General features: G+C 36.1%; 1 protein-coding gene across 1 annotated transcript in view; it reads left to right on the forward strand.

Annotated features, from left to right (window-relative positions):
- LOC108522809 (leucine-rich repeat-containing protein 9-like) overlaps positions 1–18803 on the forward strand; it is a gene marked incomplete at its 3' end in the record, with an annotated part of 57265 nt that overhangs the window by 34746 nt on the left and 3716 nt on the right. The window contains 9 exon segments of the mRNA XM_017863241.1: positions 761–957; positions 1854–1985; positions 7806–7982; positions 8312–8370; positions 8373–8428; positions 15749–15818; positions 15821–15847; positions 15850–15879; positions 18256–18378. Coding sequence (XP_017718730.1) covers positions 761–957; positions 1854–1985; positions 7806–7982; positions 8312–8370; positions 8373–8428; positions 15749–15818; positions 15821–15847; positions 15850–15879; positions 18256–18378 — 871 coding nt within the window.

Raw genomic sequence — 18803 nt, forward strand, 5'->3', positions numbered from 1 at the left:
AATAATAAAATAAAAATAAATAAATGAATTACATAAGGCTGAGATTAGAATTAGACAAAAGAGGTTCTTGCTGTGGGCCCAGAATTTAAGGGAGTACCCAAAAACCTTAGTAATCAAGATAAATAATATTCAATGCAGCATTTTTAAATATCCACATTAATGCAAAAGTTCATTATGATAAATGTAAAAACCCCAAAATAACAAAATCTTAAGACCAGTGCTGTCTTGTAAGACCAGTGCTGAGTCATGTAAGAGACTAAGACAAAAGGAAAAATGTGCACCTCTATATATATGCTTTTGTGTATTTCTACTAGTTATTTTTTTCCAGAACACCAAAGTGGTTGAAAATACTTAAAATTGAAAAGTAGGTGTGTTAAAATTACATTATTTGAATTTTAAATATTTGTACTAAAACCAGTATTTATTTTAATTTTACTTTGGCTTTAATAGAGGCGAACTTATTAAAACTATTTGAAAATCTGTTGCTTTGCTTATTTTCAATTGAGAGACTGCCATGTTTGAAGTGGTTAAGGTTGGCACTTGGTCAAGAGAAACTGGCTGACTGAATTTGCACCCAAGTTGAAATCACATGTTTGGCATGTTTTTATGAAATTTAGCCTGTTTATTACCTAGATTTCCACTTTGTTCATTTAAATTAAAATTTGACATAAGATCCCATTAAAAATTAATATCTGAATTCTGACTTTGCCTAGACCATGTTTCATTTTTATTTTGCTCTCCGATGCAATGTTTTCCACAGTTGGAACGAGAACTGGCTGAACTCAAGGGCTCGGGCAAAGGGCACAGTGATGGATCCAATAACAGTAAAGTAACTGATCCTGAAACATTGAAGAGTTGTGAAACTGTCACTGAAGAACCAAGTCTTCAACAGAAGATATTGACCAAACTAAATGCCTTGAATGAAAGGGTAACATTCTGGAACAAAAAACTAGATGAGTATGTTTAATTAATTATCTAGTTGTTCAGATTTGAAACCGAGAGAATCAGAATGTTTTGGGCCATCATTGACCCTAGTTCCCTTCTTCAGGAGTGTGAACAATTACAGTATGAAGTAAAGCATGAATTATATTCTTAGTACTAGTTCCTAGTACTTATAATCATCATGGGTTAAAAGCTGGCATACAGTTTTTTTGTAGAGGCAGTTCTTAATTAGGAACAGTAAGCTTCCTCCCAGTGGCTTCCTGTCATATCACTGCTCTAGTGTCTGCAAACTAAAAACAATAGAGCCTCTGCTGGTGCATAAACTCACCAAATAGATGAGACCTGGCAAAGCCCACACACAGTAGAAACAAGTTCAGTCTCAATTATCAATTCGAAATGTAAAGCAAGAAGGCTTAGCAAGGACTGTGAATTTTTTTATTTACTAAGGCACTAAGTGGATAAGTTAGTGTGCCCTGTGATAATACTAAAAATGATGGTAACATGTATTAGGTTTTTACTTTGTGCCAGACTCTTTGCTAAGATCTTTACATGTATTTTGCATATAACTCTAAAAACAGCCATTTTAGAAATAAGGACTATGAATATTGCCATTTTACTAAGAAAACTGAGGCATAAAAAGTCCAAGTGACATGTCTGAGAGCTGAAAGCTGTAAGTGGTAGAGCAAGGATAGTCTTCTAGCCTTCGCATATTCTGAGAGTAGCAAAATTAAAGGTGATTTTAACTGCCAAAAATAGAATATCCTTTACATGGTTTAACTGTTAACACCAAACTTTCTTTATCCATTGAAAGGAAGCCTTGTGTTTTAACATCAGTTAAAAAAAAGTCTATCATAAGTTTTAATGTTGTGATTTGTAGATCATTCTAATAGCTGTATTTTTCTCTCCAATAGAATTGAAGCAATTTATCATATTGAAGTAAGACAAAAGAAGAAAAGTCATGGCTTATTGATCCCACTTTTGTTAACTGAGTTAGAGACTGTGGGAAATTTCCATTTTGAAGAAGGCACTCGATCTGATGACTGGTAAATCTGTTAGAAATTTAGTATAGCTTTAAAAATAATTTAAGTACTTAGGATCATCAACCAGAATATCAACTTGTAAAATCCTAGAATGTCCCATTTTTGAAACATTTCTCATGCAGAATATTCATCTATTGAAAATTGGCAGGCATCTATTGAAAACTGAAAATTACCTACTTTCCACCTATACATTTCTGTTTATGCCATTATCATGAGCCAGCCTTGAAGACATCCTAATGATTTATCATTGCTCTTTACTCAATTTTCCTTAGCCCAAGAGCAGAATATAATTTAGAAAAAAAAGTTTATAATCAAGTTTTAATTTTTCATATGTTTATACTGTTTGTTTCTGGACTGGATATAGTGCATGTTTCTGAATATTGGTTGAGAAACTGGAACAGAGCAGGAATGCCAAAGCAGGACTGGCAACAGCAGTTTGCCAACATGGGAGGAGACTGTCTAGCAAATCTTCTGTAGGTCTGTGATCAGAGTGGAACCCACTGTTTAGAGATAGCTACAGTCAGGATGCACAAGAACACTACATGTTAGGATAAAGTATATGCTTATACCAGGAATTCAGGTCAAAAGCTTGTATCAGCAAAAATGGAGAGACACCAGATTCAAGCAGAAAGCAGACAGCCAGGCTTTAGAACCAAGGCCTACTAGTAGATACTAGGAAGTGGTTGTGTTGCTTCAATTAGAGGGGCACAATTTAAAATTACCCTTTAAAAAAAAGTCATGAAGAAAATTATTGTTAAGTATGACTTTCACATTTCTGAGTCATTTTTTTTCAGAATTGAGGAGCCTGTGAAACAGAGAAAGATTGCTCTAGAGCCACAGTAGGAACTGGGTACATGGAAATACACCAGGAGACATGTCAAACTATAGAATGGACTTGGCACATAACCCTGGAGCATGATTTTACTTGAAGTCAATGTCAAAATAAATACTGTTTTTTACAGTGTAGAATGTAAAACTTAAACACTAACTTTTTAGAAAAGAACTGTCATTGTTATGGGTTACTTTAAACCAAGTCCCCTGATTTCTATTAGACATGGCTTTTCTCTCACCTCTGTGAGTAAAAGCTTCTCAAAGGTCTTGGGAGAACTCTGATGGAAAAGCGTAAGAAGCTCTTCACAAGGGAAAAAGAGGCCTTTTAAAATACTTTCCTTTGTATTAGTACATCCATTTGCCCAGCAGTTACTACTGTTTGCTTAACCACATTATTTGATTTTTATATACAAAGATATAAAAGGTGTTCATCCAGTTCCCATGTAAACAAGTAAAGGCCTTGACTTTTCAAGTGCAAAAACTGAATGGTGTGTCTCTACTGGGTGCACATTTATATTCACTCAACCTAAACAGGATTTTTTTTTTTTTTTTTTTTTTTTTTTTTTTTTTGAGACGGAGTCTCGCTGTGTTACCCAGGTTGGAGTGCAGTGGCGCGATCTTGGCTCACTGCAAGCTCCGCCTCCCAGGTTCACGCGATTCTCCTGCCTCAGCCTCCAAGTAGCTAGGACTACAGGCGTGCACCACCACGCCCGGCTAATTTTTTGCATTTGTAGTAGAGACGGGGTTTCACCGTGTTAGCCAGGATGGTCTCGATCTCCTGACCTCGTGATCCGCCCGCCTCGGCCTCCCAAAGTGCTGGGATTACAGGCTTGATAGAGTCTCACTGTGTTCCCCAGACTGGAGTGCAGTGGCCCGATCTCAGCTCACTGCAACCTCTGCATCCCAGGTTCAAGCGATTCTCCTGCCTCAGACTCCTGAGTAGCTGAGATTATAGGTGCATGCCACCACACCCGCTAATTTTTGTATTTTTAGTGGAGACGGGGTTTTGCCATGTTGGCCAGGTTGGTCTCAAACTCCTGGCCTCAAGTGATCTTCCTACCTTGGCCTCCCAAAGTGCTGGGATCACGGGCACGAGCCACTGTGCACAGCCCTAAACAGGATTTTAAAATTATTTCTGTTTCTTTTAACTTATTGCAAAGGAAGCTCTTTGCAACAAGTGGATTAGTGAAAAAAAATGTAAAAGCAAAATGACCAAAAGCCATTTAGATAACTATGTCAGCCTGATAGTAAATTAGGTGGATTTGATGGATTTTGATTAGCATTAACCTGTTTACTTGGTTTTAAAAAGAGTAAATCAAATATATGTTAGCAGAATTTAAAGAACTGTTTTTTAGTTTTAGCATACTGCAAGTTTGGCTACTTTTTCTCTGATCTTTTATGTATGTTAAGAAATAACTACTAAGTGCTTTAAATTGCTATGCTACATTTCTAGTTGTTTTATTAAACATTGACTTATCTTATTCATATTTTTAAGGCTAAGGATTCAGTATTTAAATAAGTATTTGAGTAGAACTAGGACTGAAAGATTTTCTGTTAAAATTACCTTTATGTCTTTAACAACAACAAAACACTGCATGTTTCTAATTGTATGTCATTATCTCTTAGCTTCATTTCTTTTATGAAATAAAATTATTATATTTTCCAGTTTTAAAAAATCTTATTTTATAGAGACATGCTAGTTGAGTGGATTATTGCTACTATACCTTTATTATTATAGGTTCATATTATTTACTGATGTGTTGCCAATTGAGTTACCCATTGACATCAGACAACATTTATCAAGTAGGGACTCTGAAGCATAAAAGATGCTGTCCTTGTGCTTGAGAAGCTGTCAACCTGGTTATAGATACAGTCTATTTACAACTAAAAATACCTTTAAAATACCACGAAACAATATATAAGTGACTCTGTAAGTTCCTTTGGGGAAGATATGATGTTTTGTGTGTCTTACAAGTCATAACATCTAGCATGGGGCTGGATTAATAGCCCAGTATATATTTACTAGTTGAAGCTTCCATATCACTTTATAGATACTCAACAGTTTTGCTTTGGTGTATATAATGACTTTCAGTAATTAATCTGCCTCTTTATAAAGATTTCATGCTATACTATCTCAAGGAGCTACAGAAGCAGAAACTTTTGTTTTATAGGGTTTTGAAACTGTTATGTTGATTTAAGTCAGTAAGCCTGTAAAAATATTTATTAAACACTTATCTAGGATTATAAAGTATATTTTAATAGATTAAGCGTCAAACATTTAAAAACATGTGTATCCTACATTTGCTAAATGAGCACATTATTGTATATTAACAAAATTTGTAGGCATATTTCTGTGTAACTGAATATATTAGTCATTGATACATATCATTGTGAATGTTTATACCGTCAAGTCCCGCTGAATGAATGAGGATAAGGTACACAGTTCTGCTGATTCTAAAGGATTTGAACAGGAGTTATGATTAGTTTAGAGACCATACAGTGGAGAATAATGAATCCTCTACTGTAGGTGAAGAGTCTGAATGTAATTTGGAAGGCAACAAATAGCTGCAAAAGCTTTTGTTTTGTTTTATTGGCAGACTCTTCACCTACAGTGAAGGATCAATGTTCTCCACTGTATGGTTTTAGACTATCTTAACTTCTGTTCACATCTTTTAAAGTCAGCTGAACTGTGTACTGCACTGCTCTGGAAGCAAACGTAGTACTCCACCACGTAAGTGGTTTTGTTTGTTCTATTTCCTTCATCCAGAATGCTTTTGCATACCTCACCCTTACTTCATCATTGCTCAGCTGCTGAATTCCTGGGCAATATAAAATCTCCATGAAAAAAATCATACTTCATAGCTCCTGCCTTCCTGGGGGACCAGCCTAGAAGCTAGATATTGCCTATTCATTCCTTCCACCGATTCATGAGACACCTCAAGCCCAATATCCACTATATAGCAAAAGCTTTATCTAAAACACCTGCAGCCCTAGTTTCTATCAGAGTGCAGAAAGCTTCTAGGACATGTTATTTAGGGGAAACTTGACAGATTTAGGCCCAGCAAATGATCCCTCTATAGGAGGGGCACTAGCTTCCCCACCTCAGATGATAATGTGGCTGTTTTAGTAGGTCCTCTGAACTGGTTAGCAGGCATCATGCTTGATTGCAGCAACACTATTCATATCTGTCTCCTCTACCAGACTGTGAGCTCCTCTGAGATTAGTTTGATTTAGGCAGCTCTCTTTTCAACTCTAAGGGAGAAGTAATTTATAAGATCCTGGCTGCATTGATTAAGTATTTGCTTGTGAGAAATATAGATGCCCTAAGTTAGGAGCTCGCTATTAGGCTCAAGGAGAGGCTACCCATCAGGAAGCTCACCTCTGTGACTTTAGCTCACACCCATTTCAGATCCTGGTTGATTATGTAGGTGAGGACCTAGATCTTTCATTAAAGGCAAATGTATTCCTTATAAGATCATTTACTTCCTTCTCAAAATGATCCATTTTTCAATCTCATCTTAATCTAGGTTCTGTGCTAGACAGGACCGGAATTTTATGCGTATGGCCAGGTGAGGGCAGCAGAGAGCAAACAAGCACTTCAGTGTTCTTATCTTCACACAGCTGGCTCCTGCTGCTCCTCCTCCAATTTTCAGATCAAATATCTTAACGTCTCTGAAAGGTCTTCCCCAAGGCCCTATCTTAAGTAGGTCCCCTTTGCATTCCTTACCCCAAGCTTCTCTTCAGAGCCCTTATCAGTTTAGAAATTTTATTTCTGGCTTTACTTGTTTAGGCTTCATTAGAGCAGACATTGCCTCTTTCATATCCGTATTCATAGTCAGGAAGTTATTTCAGTAGTCCAATGAGACTCGATCGTGGTGATCTGCATTAGGATGGTAACAGTGGTGATGATAAGACATGATCATATTCAGGATGGATTCTAGATGTAGAGCCAGGTGAACTTCCTAAAGAATTAGTTACTGGGGCCAGGCACGGTGGCTCACGGCTATAATCCCAGCACTTTGGGAGGCTGAGGCAGGCGGATCACTAGGTCAGGAGATCGAGACCATCCTGGCTAACACGGTGAAACTCCGTCTCTACTAAAATACAAAAAATTAGCCAGGCGTGGTGGCGGGCGCCTGTAGTCCCAGCTACTCGGGAGGCTGAGGCAGGAGAATGGCGTGAACCCGGGAGGCGGAGCTTTTAGTGAGCTGAGATCGCACCACTGCCCTCCAACCTGGGATCGCGCCACTGCCCTCCAACCTGGGAGACAGAGCGAGACTCCATCTCAAAAACAAAAACAAAAACAAACAAACAAAAAGAATTAGATACTGGTAAGGAAGAAAGGAGAGGATTATTCCTACGGTTTTGACTTAAGCTACTAGTTAAATGGTGGTGCCATATACTGAGATGGAAAATACTCAGAGGAGCAGGTTTGGGGTGCAGTGTTAGTTATGTTAAGTTGGAGTCACCTATTTAATATGCAGATGGACATATCAAGTAGGTAGTTAGATATTCAAGTCTGGGTATAACCAGCTAAGTTGGGTAGAGATCAAGACTAGAAATAAAATGTTGTAATTTATCAGGATGTATATACAGCCAAGGAACCGTGAAATCATCTAGGGAGAGTGTTCATGGAAACAAGAGGAAGGCCAAAGGCTGATCCCTGGGCAGTTCAACATCTAAAAGTCTGTCTGAGAAGACCCAGCAAAGAAAACTATGAAAGAGCAGCCAATAAGAGGAAGGCGTGTGTAGTTTCCCTGAAGCTAAGAAAGAAAGTGTTTCAGAAAGTGAGGATTGCTCAACCAACGTGTCTTCCAGGCAGAACAAATGTGCAATAAATGAATAAATAGAGCCACTATATGATTACAGTATCTTTAGCAAAAAAAAACACAAAATATGAGCCATAGCTTTTATCATATGTAATCTTCTGTTCTTAAACATTTTAAGGAAAATCTGTTATTCTCTTCATGTATATTCTGTATGCCCACATAGGTTTAATTTCTGCTATGAATTAATTCTGTCACGTTTTTGTGCCTGGGACTTCAGAACATATGGTATTACAGGAGTAAAAGTAAAACGCATCATTAAAGTTAACAACCGTATTCTGAGATTAAAATTCGAAGAGAAATTTCAAAAGTTTTTGGAGAATGAAGATATGCATGATTCAGAGTAAGAAGTTGAATTCTTTATGGAACAACTTTAAAAAGTTTGACCGTATTTGTAAATTTTCTATTTTAAAAGTTTACAGCATTAAAAATACACATATACCTTGTTAGTAAATGTTTCCTTTTTATGCATCTCCCATGGCTAGGATGACCTCATAATTTATCCACATAGAGCCTGTTTTTGAGGTTGGAGGCAGGGGAGATATTAATAATGACACTAGAACATTGCATGTAAATGAGAAATATCCCTGGCAGGACATATGGTTATCTTATCTACGGCTAAGCTTTTGTGAAATCAATCCTCAAACTTTTTCTGTTTCACTTATTCTTAAGGAGCTACCGAAGGATGCTGGAATGCCTTTTTTATGTTTTTGATCCTGAAGTTACAGTGAAGAAAAGCATCTTCTACAAATACTTGAAAAAGGATTCAAAGAGAGTGAAACAAGCAAGGTAACATAAAATGTCATTTAGAATAATGCTTTCTTCCTAGCAAATGGAGCTCTGCCACTGGTTAAGCATGATTCTCAATCCTTTTATCCATATTTATAGTAAACTTCTACTGCTGTTTCACAAAAAGCTTAGTGTTATTATGGAAAGTATAGCATCTTTCCTCTTTGGATTATACCAAAGTAAGTTTATCAATTACTACTGTCTGACCCTACTTCTAGGGATCTTATTTTTATGTTGTGATCCTTTTGTTGATGGTTTTGAAATCTGCTTTTTAAATTGGCTATACATCTTTAATCTGTTGTAAACTCTCCAGAGTCTTCACCTTGAAACAATTCAGTCACTTAACTCCACTGTACTTTGTAGCTATTGTCCTGTTTTCACTTTCTTTTTACTGCTACCATTTCTTTATTCTCTACTTCACTATCCCCATCTTGCTGCTGATCTTGCTTTATCATTGGTAACTTCTGATGCCCCAAGTACCCAACCAATCTTTCTCAGACCTCCACCGTCTTCACGAGGCATCTGTAGCACACTGGTGTAGAGCAGCGCTTCCCAATCCTTTTCACACCATGACACACATAAAATGATAATATTGCTGCATTTGGATCCCGATTTCACTCCTCAGCAGCTACGTGACTTCACCTCTCTGTTCATCTGTTTCTTCCTATTTGTAAAATGAAGATAATAATAATATCTACTTTGCAGAGTTGTTAGGATTTAGTGAGATAATGCATTAAAAAGTTATTGGATATTTGTACACCAGTGTTCATGACATCACTATTCAAATAGCCAAAAAACTAGAAACAATGCAAATATGCATCAACAGATGCATGGATAAACAAAAGTGGAATATACATACAATGGAATGCTATTCAGTCATAAAAAGAAATGAAATTCTGAAACATCCTACAACATGGAAGAACCTTAGAAACATTATGCTAGTGAAATAATAAGCAGACGAAAATGGAAAAATATTGTAAGATTCCATGTAAGTGGAGTACCTAGAATAGGCAAATTCAAAGACAGAAAGTAGAATAGAGGTTACCAGAGGCTCTGGGAGAGGAGGGGGTAGGAGTTACTGTTTAATGGGTACAGAGTTTCAGTTTGGAATAATGAAAAAGTTCTGGAAATGGATGGTGGTGATGGTTGCACAACAATGTGAATGTACCTAATGCCACTGAATTGTATGCTTGAAAATGGCTAAAATGGTACATTCTATCTTGTGCGTATGTTGCCACAATAAAAAAAATCACCCCCCCAAAAAGCATTCCATACACTCAATGGGGAATGTGTTGGTGGGAGTAGAAGCAGATGACAGGGCACCATGTGGGAGAGTTATTGCAGCAGCTCAGGCCGTAGAAGTTGGTACTCTGCTGCAGGGTGGTGGTGAGAGTGCTCTCATTGTACTTTATAGAGAATTAAGAAGGAGGTGAGGAATTCAGGGTTTTACAAGGCAGAGTGAATTGCTCACATTCAGTCCAGAGAACTATGAACCATTATCAGGAGAGGGTGAGGGAAGGATGAGGCTAACACTTCTGTGTTTTCCACCTACCAGCCCCTCTGCTGAGTACTTTATCTTCTGCATCTCCTAAAAGAGATGAACCATCTCCTTTAATTCTCCCACAGCTCCCTGTGCTGCTCTGTCCAAAAGAGTAGCCACCACCCACATGTAACTATTAAGCATTTGAAATGTGGCTAGTCCAAATTGAGTATACTGAAAGTTTAAAACAAGCACTGTTTTTAAAGACTGAGTATGGAAAAAAACACTATAATTTTTATATTGAATACATGTTGACTTGATAGTATTTTGGACATATTAGATTAAATAAGATAATAAGATTTACCAAAAAAAAAATCTCTTGGACCAATGCCTGGCACCAAGAAAGTTTTGATATTTTATTTTGAAAGTTTTAAATATTTTATTTTGAATTTTATTATTGTCTGAAACATTTGACACTATTGATTGCCTTCTCCTTTTTGAAACTCTCCTTTGGCATCTGTGATATTACACTATTGTTATCCTCCTATTTTTCTGATTGTTATTTGCTTCCTTTTTGTTCCCCATTTTGCCTCTAAACATGAGAATAACACAGGTTAAAGTCTCCTGATCTTCCCTTTTTTCTTCACACACCGTCAATTACTGTCATTGTTAAGATCCTAGAAATGGGAGAAACATCAGCGTGTAGCATGTAAAAGATGAGATGAGCTACATTTCTGTGCTATGATGTGTACATAATGGGTCAGGATAAATATTTATGTTCTGCATTGTTTAAGAGATGGGCTCTGATTTAAAAGACAACTGTGTAAGCAGTTTAGAAGAGAGGTTTGGCTAAGGTTGGCAGTATGTACAGGCAGAGGGCTGGCTGTAGTGGGGAAGAAGAAACTATTTGACTAACAAACATATCTAAGGTTAAGTCCACTTTCTAGTTGGAAGAGGAAGGAGCTCTTTCCATCACTTCAGGATGAAGTGTTCAGTAGTAAGGGTGGGAGAGTATGTGAGTAAATCTGCTCACATAGCTTGATTTCATTCCCTATCAAATTGTTTGTAATCAAGGACTTGGTCAATAAACGCAGAGACTATCACATATTCCCTTATGGTTTCTCCAAAATGTACATCTTCAGTTAGGCTATCTCTTCCTCTCTGCTGTGACACCTACAGCTGCCATTCCTGCACAGTTAATATACTTTATTTTCTTATACCGTATGTCTGAAACCAGCCTTTTAAAACTGTAAATTCAGGGTTACATGTGTAAGTTTGTTATTCAGGTAAACTTGTGTCATGGGGGTATGTTGTACAGATTATTTTGTCACCCAGGTATTAAGCCTAGTACCCATTAGTTATTTTTCCGGCTCCTCTCCTTCCTCCTACCCTCCTCCCTCCAGTAGACCCCAATATCTGTTGTTCCTCTTTATGTGTTCATGTGTTCTCATCATTTAGCTCCCACTTATTAGTGAGAAAATGTAGTATTTTGGGTTTCTGTTCCTGTGTTAGTTTGCTAAGGACAATGGCTTCCAGCTCCATCCATGTTCCTGGAAAGGCTGCATAGTATTCCATGGTGTATATGTATCACATTTTATTTATCCAGTCTGAGCATTTAGGTTGATTCCATGTCTTTGCTATTGTGAATAGTTTGCAATGAACATATGTATGCACGTGTCTTTATGACAGAACGATTTATATTCCTTTAGGTATATACCCAGTAATGGGATTGCTGGGTCAAATGGTAGTTCTGTTTTTAGGTCTCTGAGGAATCATCATACTATTCTTCACAATGGTTGAACCAATTTACACTTCCACCAAAATGTATAAGCATTCCTTTTCTCCACAGCCTTGCCAGCCTCTGTTATTTTTTGACTTTTTAATAATAGCCATTCTGACTGAATTAGATGGTGTCTCATTGTGGTTTTGATTTGCATTTCTCTAATGATCAGTGAGGATAAGCTTTTTTTCTTACGCTTATTGGCCACATGTATGTCTTCTTTTGCAAAGTGTCTGTTAATGTCCTTTGCCCACTTTTTAATGGGGTGATTTTATCTTTTGTAAATGTGTTTAATTTCCTTACAGATCTGGATATTAGACCTTTGTTGGATGCACAGTTTACAAAAATTTTCTCCCATTATGTAGATTGTCTGTTCACTCTGTTGTTTCTTTTGCTATGCAGAAGTTCTTAAGTTTAATTAGATCCCATTTGTCAATTTTTGCTTTTGTTGCAATTGCTTTCGATGTCTTCCTCATGTAGTCTTTGCCCATTCCTGTGTCCAGAATGGTATTGTCTAGGTTGTGTGAGGGTTTTTACAGTTTCGGGTTTTACATTTAAGTCCTTACATTTAACTCCATCTTGAGCTGATTTTTCATATATGGTGTAAGAAAGGGACCCAGATTCAATCTTCTGCATATGGCTAGCCAGTTATCCCAGCACAATTTATTGAATAGGGGTTCCTGTCCCCATTGCTTGTTTTTGTCAGCTTTGTTGAAAATGAAATGGTTGTAGGTGTGCTCCCTTATTTCCAGGCTTCCTATTCTGTTCCATTGGTCTATATGTCTGTTTTTGTGCCAGTACCATGCTCTTTTCCTACTGTAGACGTGTAGTGTAGTTTGAAGTTGGATGGTGTGATGCCTCTAGCATTATTCTTTTTGCTTAGGATTGGCTTGGCTATTTGGGCTCTCTTTTGGTTCCATTTGAGTTGTAAAATAGTTTTTTCTAGTTCTGTAAAGAATGATAGTTTGATAGGAATAGCATTGACTCTATAAATTGCTTTGGGCAGTATGGCCATTTTAACAATATTGATTCTTCCTGTCCACGAGCATGGAATGTTTTTCCATTTGTTTGTGTCATCTCTGATTTTAAAACCAGCCTTTAATCTTTTTCCCATAAGCAGCTCTCTCCTGGTCTTCTTTCCTAATTTCTATAACAATACTGTCATTTCCTTCACTGAACATGCTCAAAGTCTTGGAATTATGTTCAACCCCTCCCTTTTCCATCATCCCCACATCTAATCATTTTCCAGTGGTTCTTCATTTCTCTCCCTAATCCCATTGTCTGCCACCACTTTCAACCCTTAGAACTTTCCTTCTAATCTTTGCCATTGTTTCCTAATAGGCAACACTCCCCTTGGTCATGCCCCCTAGTTCTTCCATTTTTCACAGTACAAACAAATTAATCTTTCTTAAAACATGATTTTCATAGTGTACATTGCACTGTGTCCGTGATGAGAAACTTTCAGTAGCTTCCCATTACATATAATGATGATGTCCACATTCCTCTTCCTGGCACTGAAGGCCTCTGACAACCCTCACAATCTAGCTTCAACCTATCTCCCTATTACCAAATATGCCAAGTGCCCTTAATGAAGTATGTAGTCTACTTGTGATTCTCCTAAGTACAGCTCATACCTCCCTTTGATGAAATGCTGTTTTCTATTTTTTTCTTGTAACAGACTTACTGATCCTTGCAGTCCTAGCTCAAGGGCTTCTTCCTTTGTGTGACTTTTCCTGAATTTTCAAACAGTAGGTGCCCTTTTACCTAGTTTGCAGGTTAACCCAAAAAGTCAATTAAAATGGAGAACTGTAAACAAATCATTTACTTAACAAATCCTTTAATATAACTTAAAACATAAATTTACATTCATGTGTCAATCTTCTATGTAGGGCCAAAGGCTTTGACTATGAAATTGGAACTCTTACTAGTCTTTCTTGTATCAGCCATAACCATGTTTCCTATTAGTTTTGGTTTCCTTAAAGTTGAGCATGCACTTAAAGATTCTTGCAAAGTAACTCAAATGTAAGAATCCTTCTAGTTTGTCTGATTTCCCCCACCACCCCAAACTTCTGCATTTGCTTTGTCTACACATGCCTTGCCAGAAGTTTTTAATGATTATCTTCTATTGAATTTTACTCATTTTTCCAAAACTGTTCAAAGAAACAACTCCTCTTCTATTTTATAGCTTTAAATAATATATGTAATTTCATAACAACTACAACTGGCATAAGCAAGTCTGGGAACAAAATTAACTGACTCTTGGTAAGCATACAACACAGCTGGATACAGTAGAAGTACATCCGTGTTTTTAAAAGTTCCATTTTATCCCTGAACTGCCATCATACTATGAGTTATATAGACAACAAAAAATACTGGTTAATCCTGCAAACTGGTTAAGTGTTAGTTAAGTGGTGATCAACTGAGAATGTTTATTGTAACACATTTGTTTTATTGAGGTATAATCATCTGTGTGCATTTTTCTACCAGTTTTTAAGCGCAGGATCTGTATTTATAGAGTAGATTCTTAGTAGAAATCTAGTGAAGGAATGGATGTTAGATAGATGGATAGCAATCACACCTATTTGTATACCTTCATATGTTTTCCTCCTCTTAAAATATAATTTCATTTCAAATTTCTGATTACTTGAATTATGTCCAATCTTCAAAGCCTACCCATGATTTCATTACTTCTATAAACTCCTTCCTAATCCCTTCAGTTAGAAAGTATATCTTATTTGACACATCTTGTGATGCCTTGTATTTTTTTAATTATCGTGTATAGTTTCTATCTTTGCCTTTCTTAACTGAGGACCAAGACTATTCTGTAACCTTACAATGTCATGCACATGGGTCATATCAAATGGATATTTAGTGATGTTCATTGAAAGTCTAAGAAGGTTACTTACTGGGGTTGGAATTTGTGGTCAGATAAGCCCTATTAGAGTATAGTCATCCATCAGTATCTCCAGGGGATTGGTTCCAGGACTCATGCAGATACCAAAATCTGCAAATACACAAGCTCATTATATAAAATGGTGCAGTATTTGCATATAACCTACACATATCCTCCTGTGTACTCTAAAACTCCTCTAGACTACTTATAATGCAATGAGAATACTATTTAAATAGTTGTTATACTGCATTGTTTATTATTTGTATTATTTTGTATTGCATTTTTTTCCTAAATACTTTCAGTCCATGGTTGGTTGAATCCTTAGATGTGGGAACTGTGGACATGGAGGGCTGACTGTATTTATTTTTTAAGAATTTCTTTGGATTGCAGATTTCAATAAAAAAATAGTAATTTGGCATTTACAGATAAGACATAATTCTAAGTAATTTGGCTATTAATGTTAAACAAATAGTAATTTCAAACCTTTGAGATTGTGACAAGGACAAATAGACCTGAGTTCAAATCATGACTTTGCCAATTACTAGTTCTGTCCTTGGAGAGATCGTATAATCTTTTAGCTCTAGTTTTCTTACTACTAAACTCTAAAATAGAGATTTTGGTTATTGGAGCTGTTTTCACAGCAAGCAGGTAATGTGAACATTACTGATAGAATACTTTCAAGAAATAAAGTTAGTCACAATACAAACTAGGACTTCCATGGCTTAGCACATGAAAAGTGTTTTGTTTCTGGAAAACAATGTAGATTATTAGACCAAAAAATTATAGTATAAATAAGAATTTTCACTGATATAATACCTCATTCCATTAGATTTTCTTTTTGGAGTTAGCAAGATTACTAGTGGAATACTCATTGAAAGCTATTGGTCTTGCTCCACATAGTGTTGTCAGTCTTGACTGTGGCTGCTTTTCCAGGAACAATTTTTGTTCTGCATCACCTTTTATTAACCTATTTGCATATGAATTTAAGATATATAAATGGCTTTGCCAAATGAAGTTGCACGTGAAGGTTATCTATTTCTTTTCAGTGAGTCTGGCCTGCAGATTTCTTTGCCCAGACACATAAACATAAAATAATAAACCCTCTGTATTGAAGTTGAAGTATTGTCAATTTTATGAAAATACTCAGACTTTGTTTTTTCTTTGCAGTTGCCTCTCAAAAAAGAAGCCGTCATTCTTTCTAACAGTTTAAGTATAAGTGAGTGTCCCAGAATTGAATTTTACAGCAAAAGCACAAAGATGAGAAGAAAACTCTCTTAAGCATGAGCTCTTCAGACATGGTAAATACAAATATGCCATGTTTCTGAACTTTTAAGTTCTAAGTCTTCAAATTCATTAATTATCTTCATACCATTTCTGACACTTGGTTTTATCAACCAAGGAGATGTTCTTCAAACCATTTTATTTCATATTTACCAATGTTGTAATACATGACTTTCTCATCATTAATTTAGCCACACTTTTAACAAATACTGAGTGATTATTATGTCAGCATTAAGAGGAACATTTGTTACTCAGATATTTAATTCAACTTTTCAAGGACATTTTTCACAGTCTGCTTTTGTTCATTATGTTGTCTCGCAAAAACTCAGCATATATATTATATATACAATATATATTTTATATATATATGCGCTACACACACATACACCAAATTCACAGGAAAGAGAAAAGAATTTGGCCCATATATGTGATAATTATATAATAATTATATAAAGTACTTCGGAAGGTAGGCCTGATTTGTCCTGAATCATCATAATGTAAGATGATAAGAAAACCTGGGTTTAGGTTAAAATTAGCTAAAGACAAATTGGAAAGTGTATGGATTGCTTTATAACTTGTAAGACAAATTTTTGATAACTTACTCATAGTTACTAGTACTTCATTTGTAGCTTGAATATGTAGAAATATAAGTACACAAACCAATTTATAGGACACTTCTGGGAGAGATTCCCTGGTCCCACGGATTGGGGAAAAAGACTACAGCTTATCATGCCCTTCTTGCCTCACCCTCTTCCACTGCACATTCCTTAGTTCCACAAGTATTTATTGAATGCTTATTGTGTGTTAGGCACCGGAAGGGATACAGTCTATGCAAACTAGACAGTTTCATCTTTATGGTGGTTATAAATATTAATCACAAATATAAAATCATAGTATCATATAGGAGCTATAAACATATAGTATTAATGCATAGTACCAAAGAATGTATAATATGGAGAATAGATCAGGTCAGGGAGTAAGGAACACCTATTCTTTAGTCTCAACCATCCAACCTACTAAAGCAGGGTCTCCAACCCCTGGCCTCCAACTGGTTGCAGTTTGTGGCCTGTTAGGAACCTGGCCACACAGCAGGAGGTGAGCAGGGGGCAAGTGAGCAAAGCTTCATCTTTCTTTACAGCCACTCCCCATCATTCGCATTACCGCATGAGCTCCACCTCCTGTCACATCAATGGCAGCATTAGATTCTTATAGGGGCGCAAACCCTATTGTGAACTGCACATGCGAGGGATCTGGGTTGTGTGCTCCTTATGAGAACCTAATGCCTGATGATATGTCACTTGTCTCCCATCACCCCCAGACGGGACCATCTAGATGCAGGAAAACAAGCTCAGGGCTCCCACTGATTCTACATTATGGTGAGTTGTATAATTATTTCATTATATGTTACAATGTAATAATAATAGAAATAAAGTACACAATAAATATAATACACTTGAATCATCCTGAAACCATCCTCCCATCCCCAGTCTGCGGGAAAATTGTCTTCCATGAAACCAGTCCCTGGTGCCAAAAAGGTTGGAGACCACTGTACTAAAGAACTTGTGTTAACTTAATTCTATAAGAATGACATTCTAGGTTCCAGAATGCTAAGGTGAATCATTCTGAACTAAACTATGTGTTTTGCAGTTTTTTATTCAGTTAATAATAATTATAAAATTAAGCAGGTTATTTAGTCTAGAAAGAACTCCTTAACTCCTTACTTGAAAAAAATCTTTTGTTCTTTATCATTCTTCTCTATTTTCATATTAAGAATACCTCATAATAATCTGCTAGATCCTGCTGGAATGTTTTCGAAAACTATTAGGTTCTCCTAATTTTCATTTTATATCTTGTACATAGTAAAAGCAAACAAAATTTATTTGAACGTTTTATGTACTATGATTATAAATTCTGTTTTTAGATTCTTGACTTTAGGATTTAATGAATCCCAAGGATCCTTAAGAATCTAAAGGGAAATGAAATGTTTATTCATTAAGTAGACATATATCGAGTGTCTCCTATGATCTAGGCTATGTGCTAGGTGCTACTGAACTTTTACCCAGTTAACAACAACACAAATTTATTTTTAACTACTTAAAAAACCTTGCCAAATTAATGTGCTCTTTCCTTCTCCCTCTTCTGTAAAGCTTTGCTTGATATAATCACACAACACCTCTTTTATAATCATTTCATTTATTCAATAAATATTTGTTGAGCATCTATTTTGGATCGAGCAATGTGCTATGCGCTATACAGTAGCAAACAAGAGAGCTAGCATCTCTGTGTTTACAGAACATACATACAGTTTAGTCTTTAAGCCAATAAAGAAGGTTATGTTGGAAAATTATTAAAGTTAATTATTCTGAAGAATTGCTTCTTTTTTTTATATTTAGGCATCCTCCTCATTACAAAAGTTTTCTTTGGCCAGAGTGCTCAGGCCCATGAAAAAGAATCCATCAGTCAATCCAACTATCCAATGGTTAATTCAGTGTTCATTCCTCGGAAATATTTACTAAGTATGTCTGTCATAAAGATTAATGTGGTTTCATCTCTCTGAATGAAAAATGTTTGTGTTTAACACGGATACTCACAGTTTTATTTCTACTTAACAAAGTTTGTAGAATTTTCTACAAAATGTTACTAGCCACTAATAATTTTATATTTCCTACCTTAAAGACATTTATGTATGGGTGTGGGTAGATAATCTGGCAAATTTTAATGTAATTATCTATTTGTGTGTGTGTGTTCATTTTCAAAGAATTAAAAAACCACCCAACTTTTACCAAGAGTTTTAGAGAAATACGTTTGTCAAAATTATATGGCCACACATTGAAAAGTGAAAAGTATGAAAAGGAAAAGGATATGAATAAAATTAAGCACTACTAGTCTATGTAGTGAAAGGATGACTAGTAAGTATTTATATAACTAAAAGCTAGAGGGG

Source organism: Rhinopithecus bieti, unplaced genomic scaffold (genome assembly GCF_001698545.2).
Source record: "Rhinopithecus bieti isolate Rb0 unplaced genomic scaffold, ASM169854v2 scaffold_68811, whole genome shotgun sequence".
NCBI lineage: Eukaryota > Metazoa > Chordata > Mammalia > Primates > Cercopithecidae > Rhinopithecus > Rhinopithecus bieti.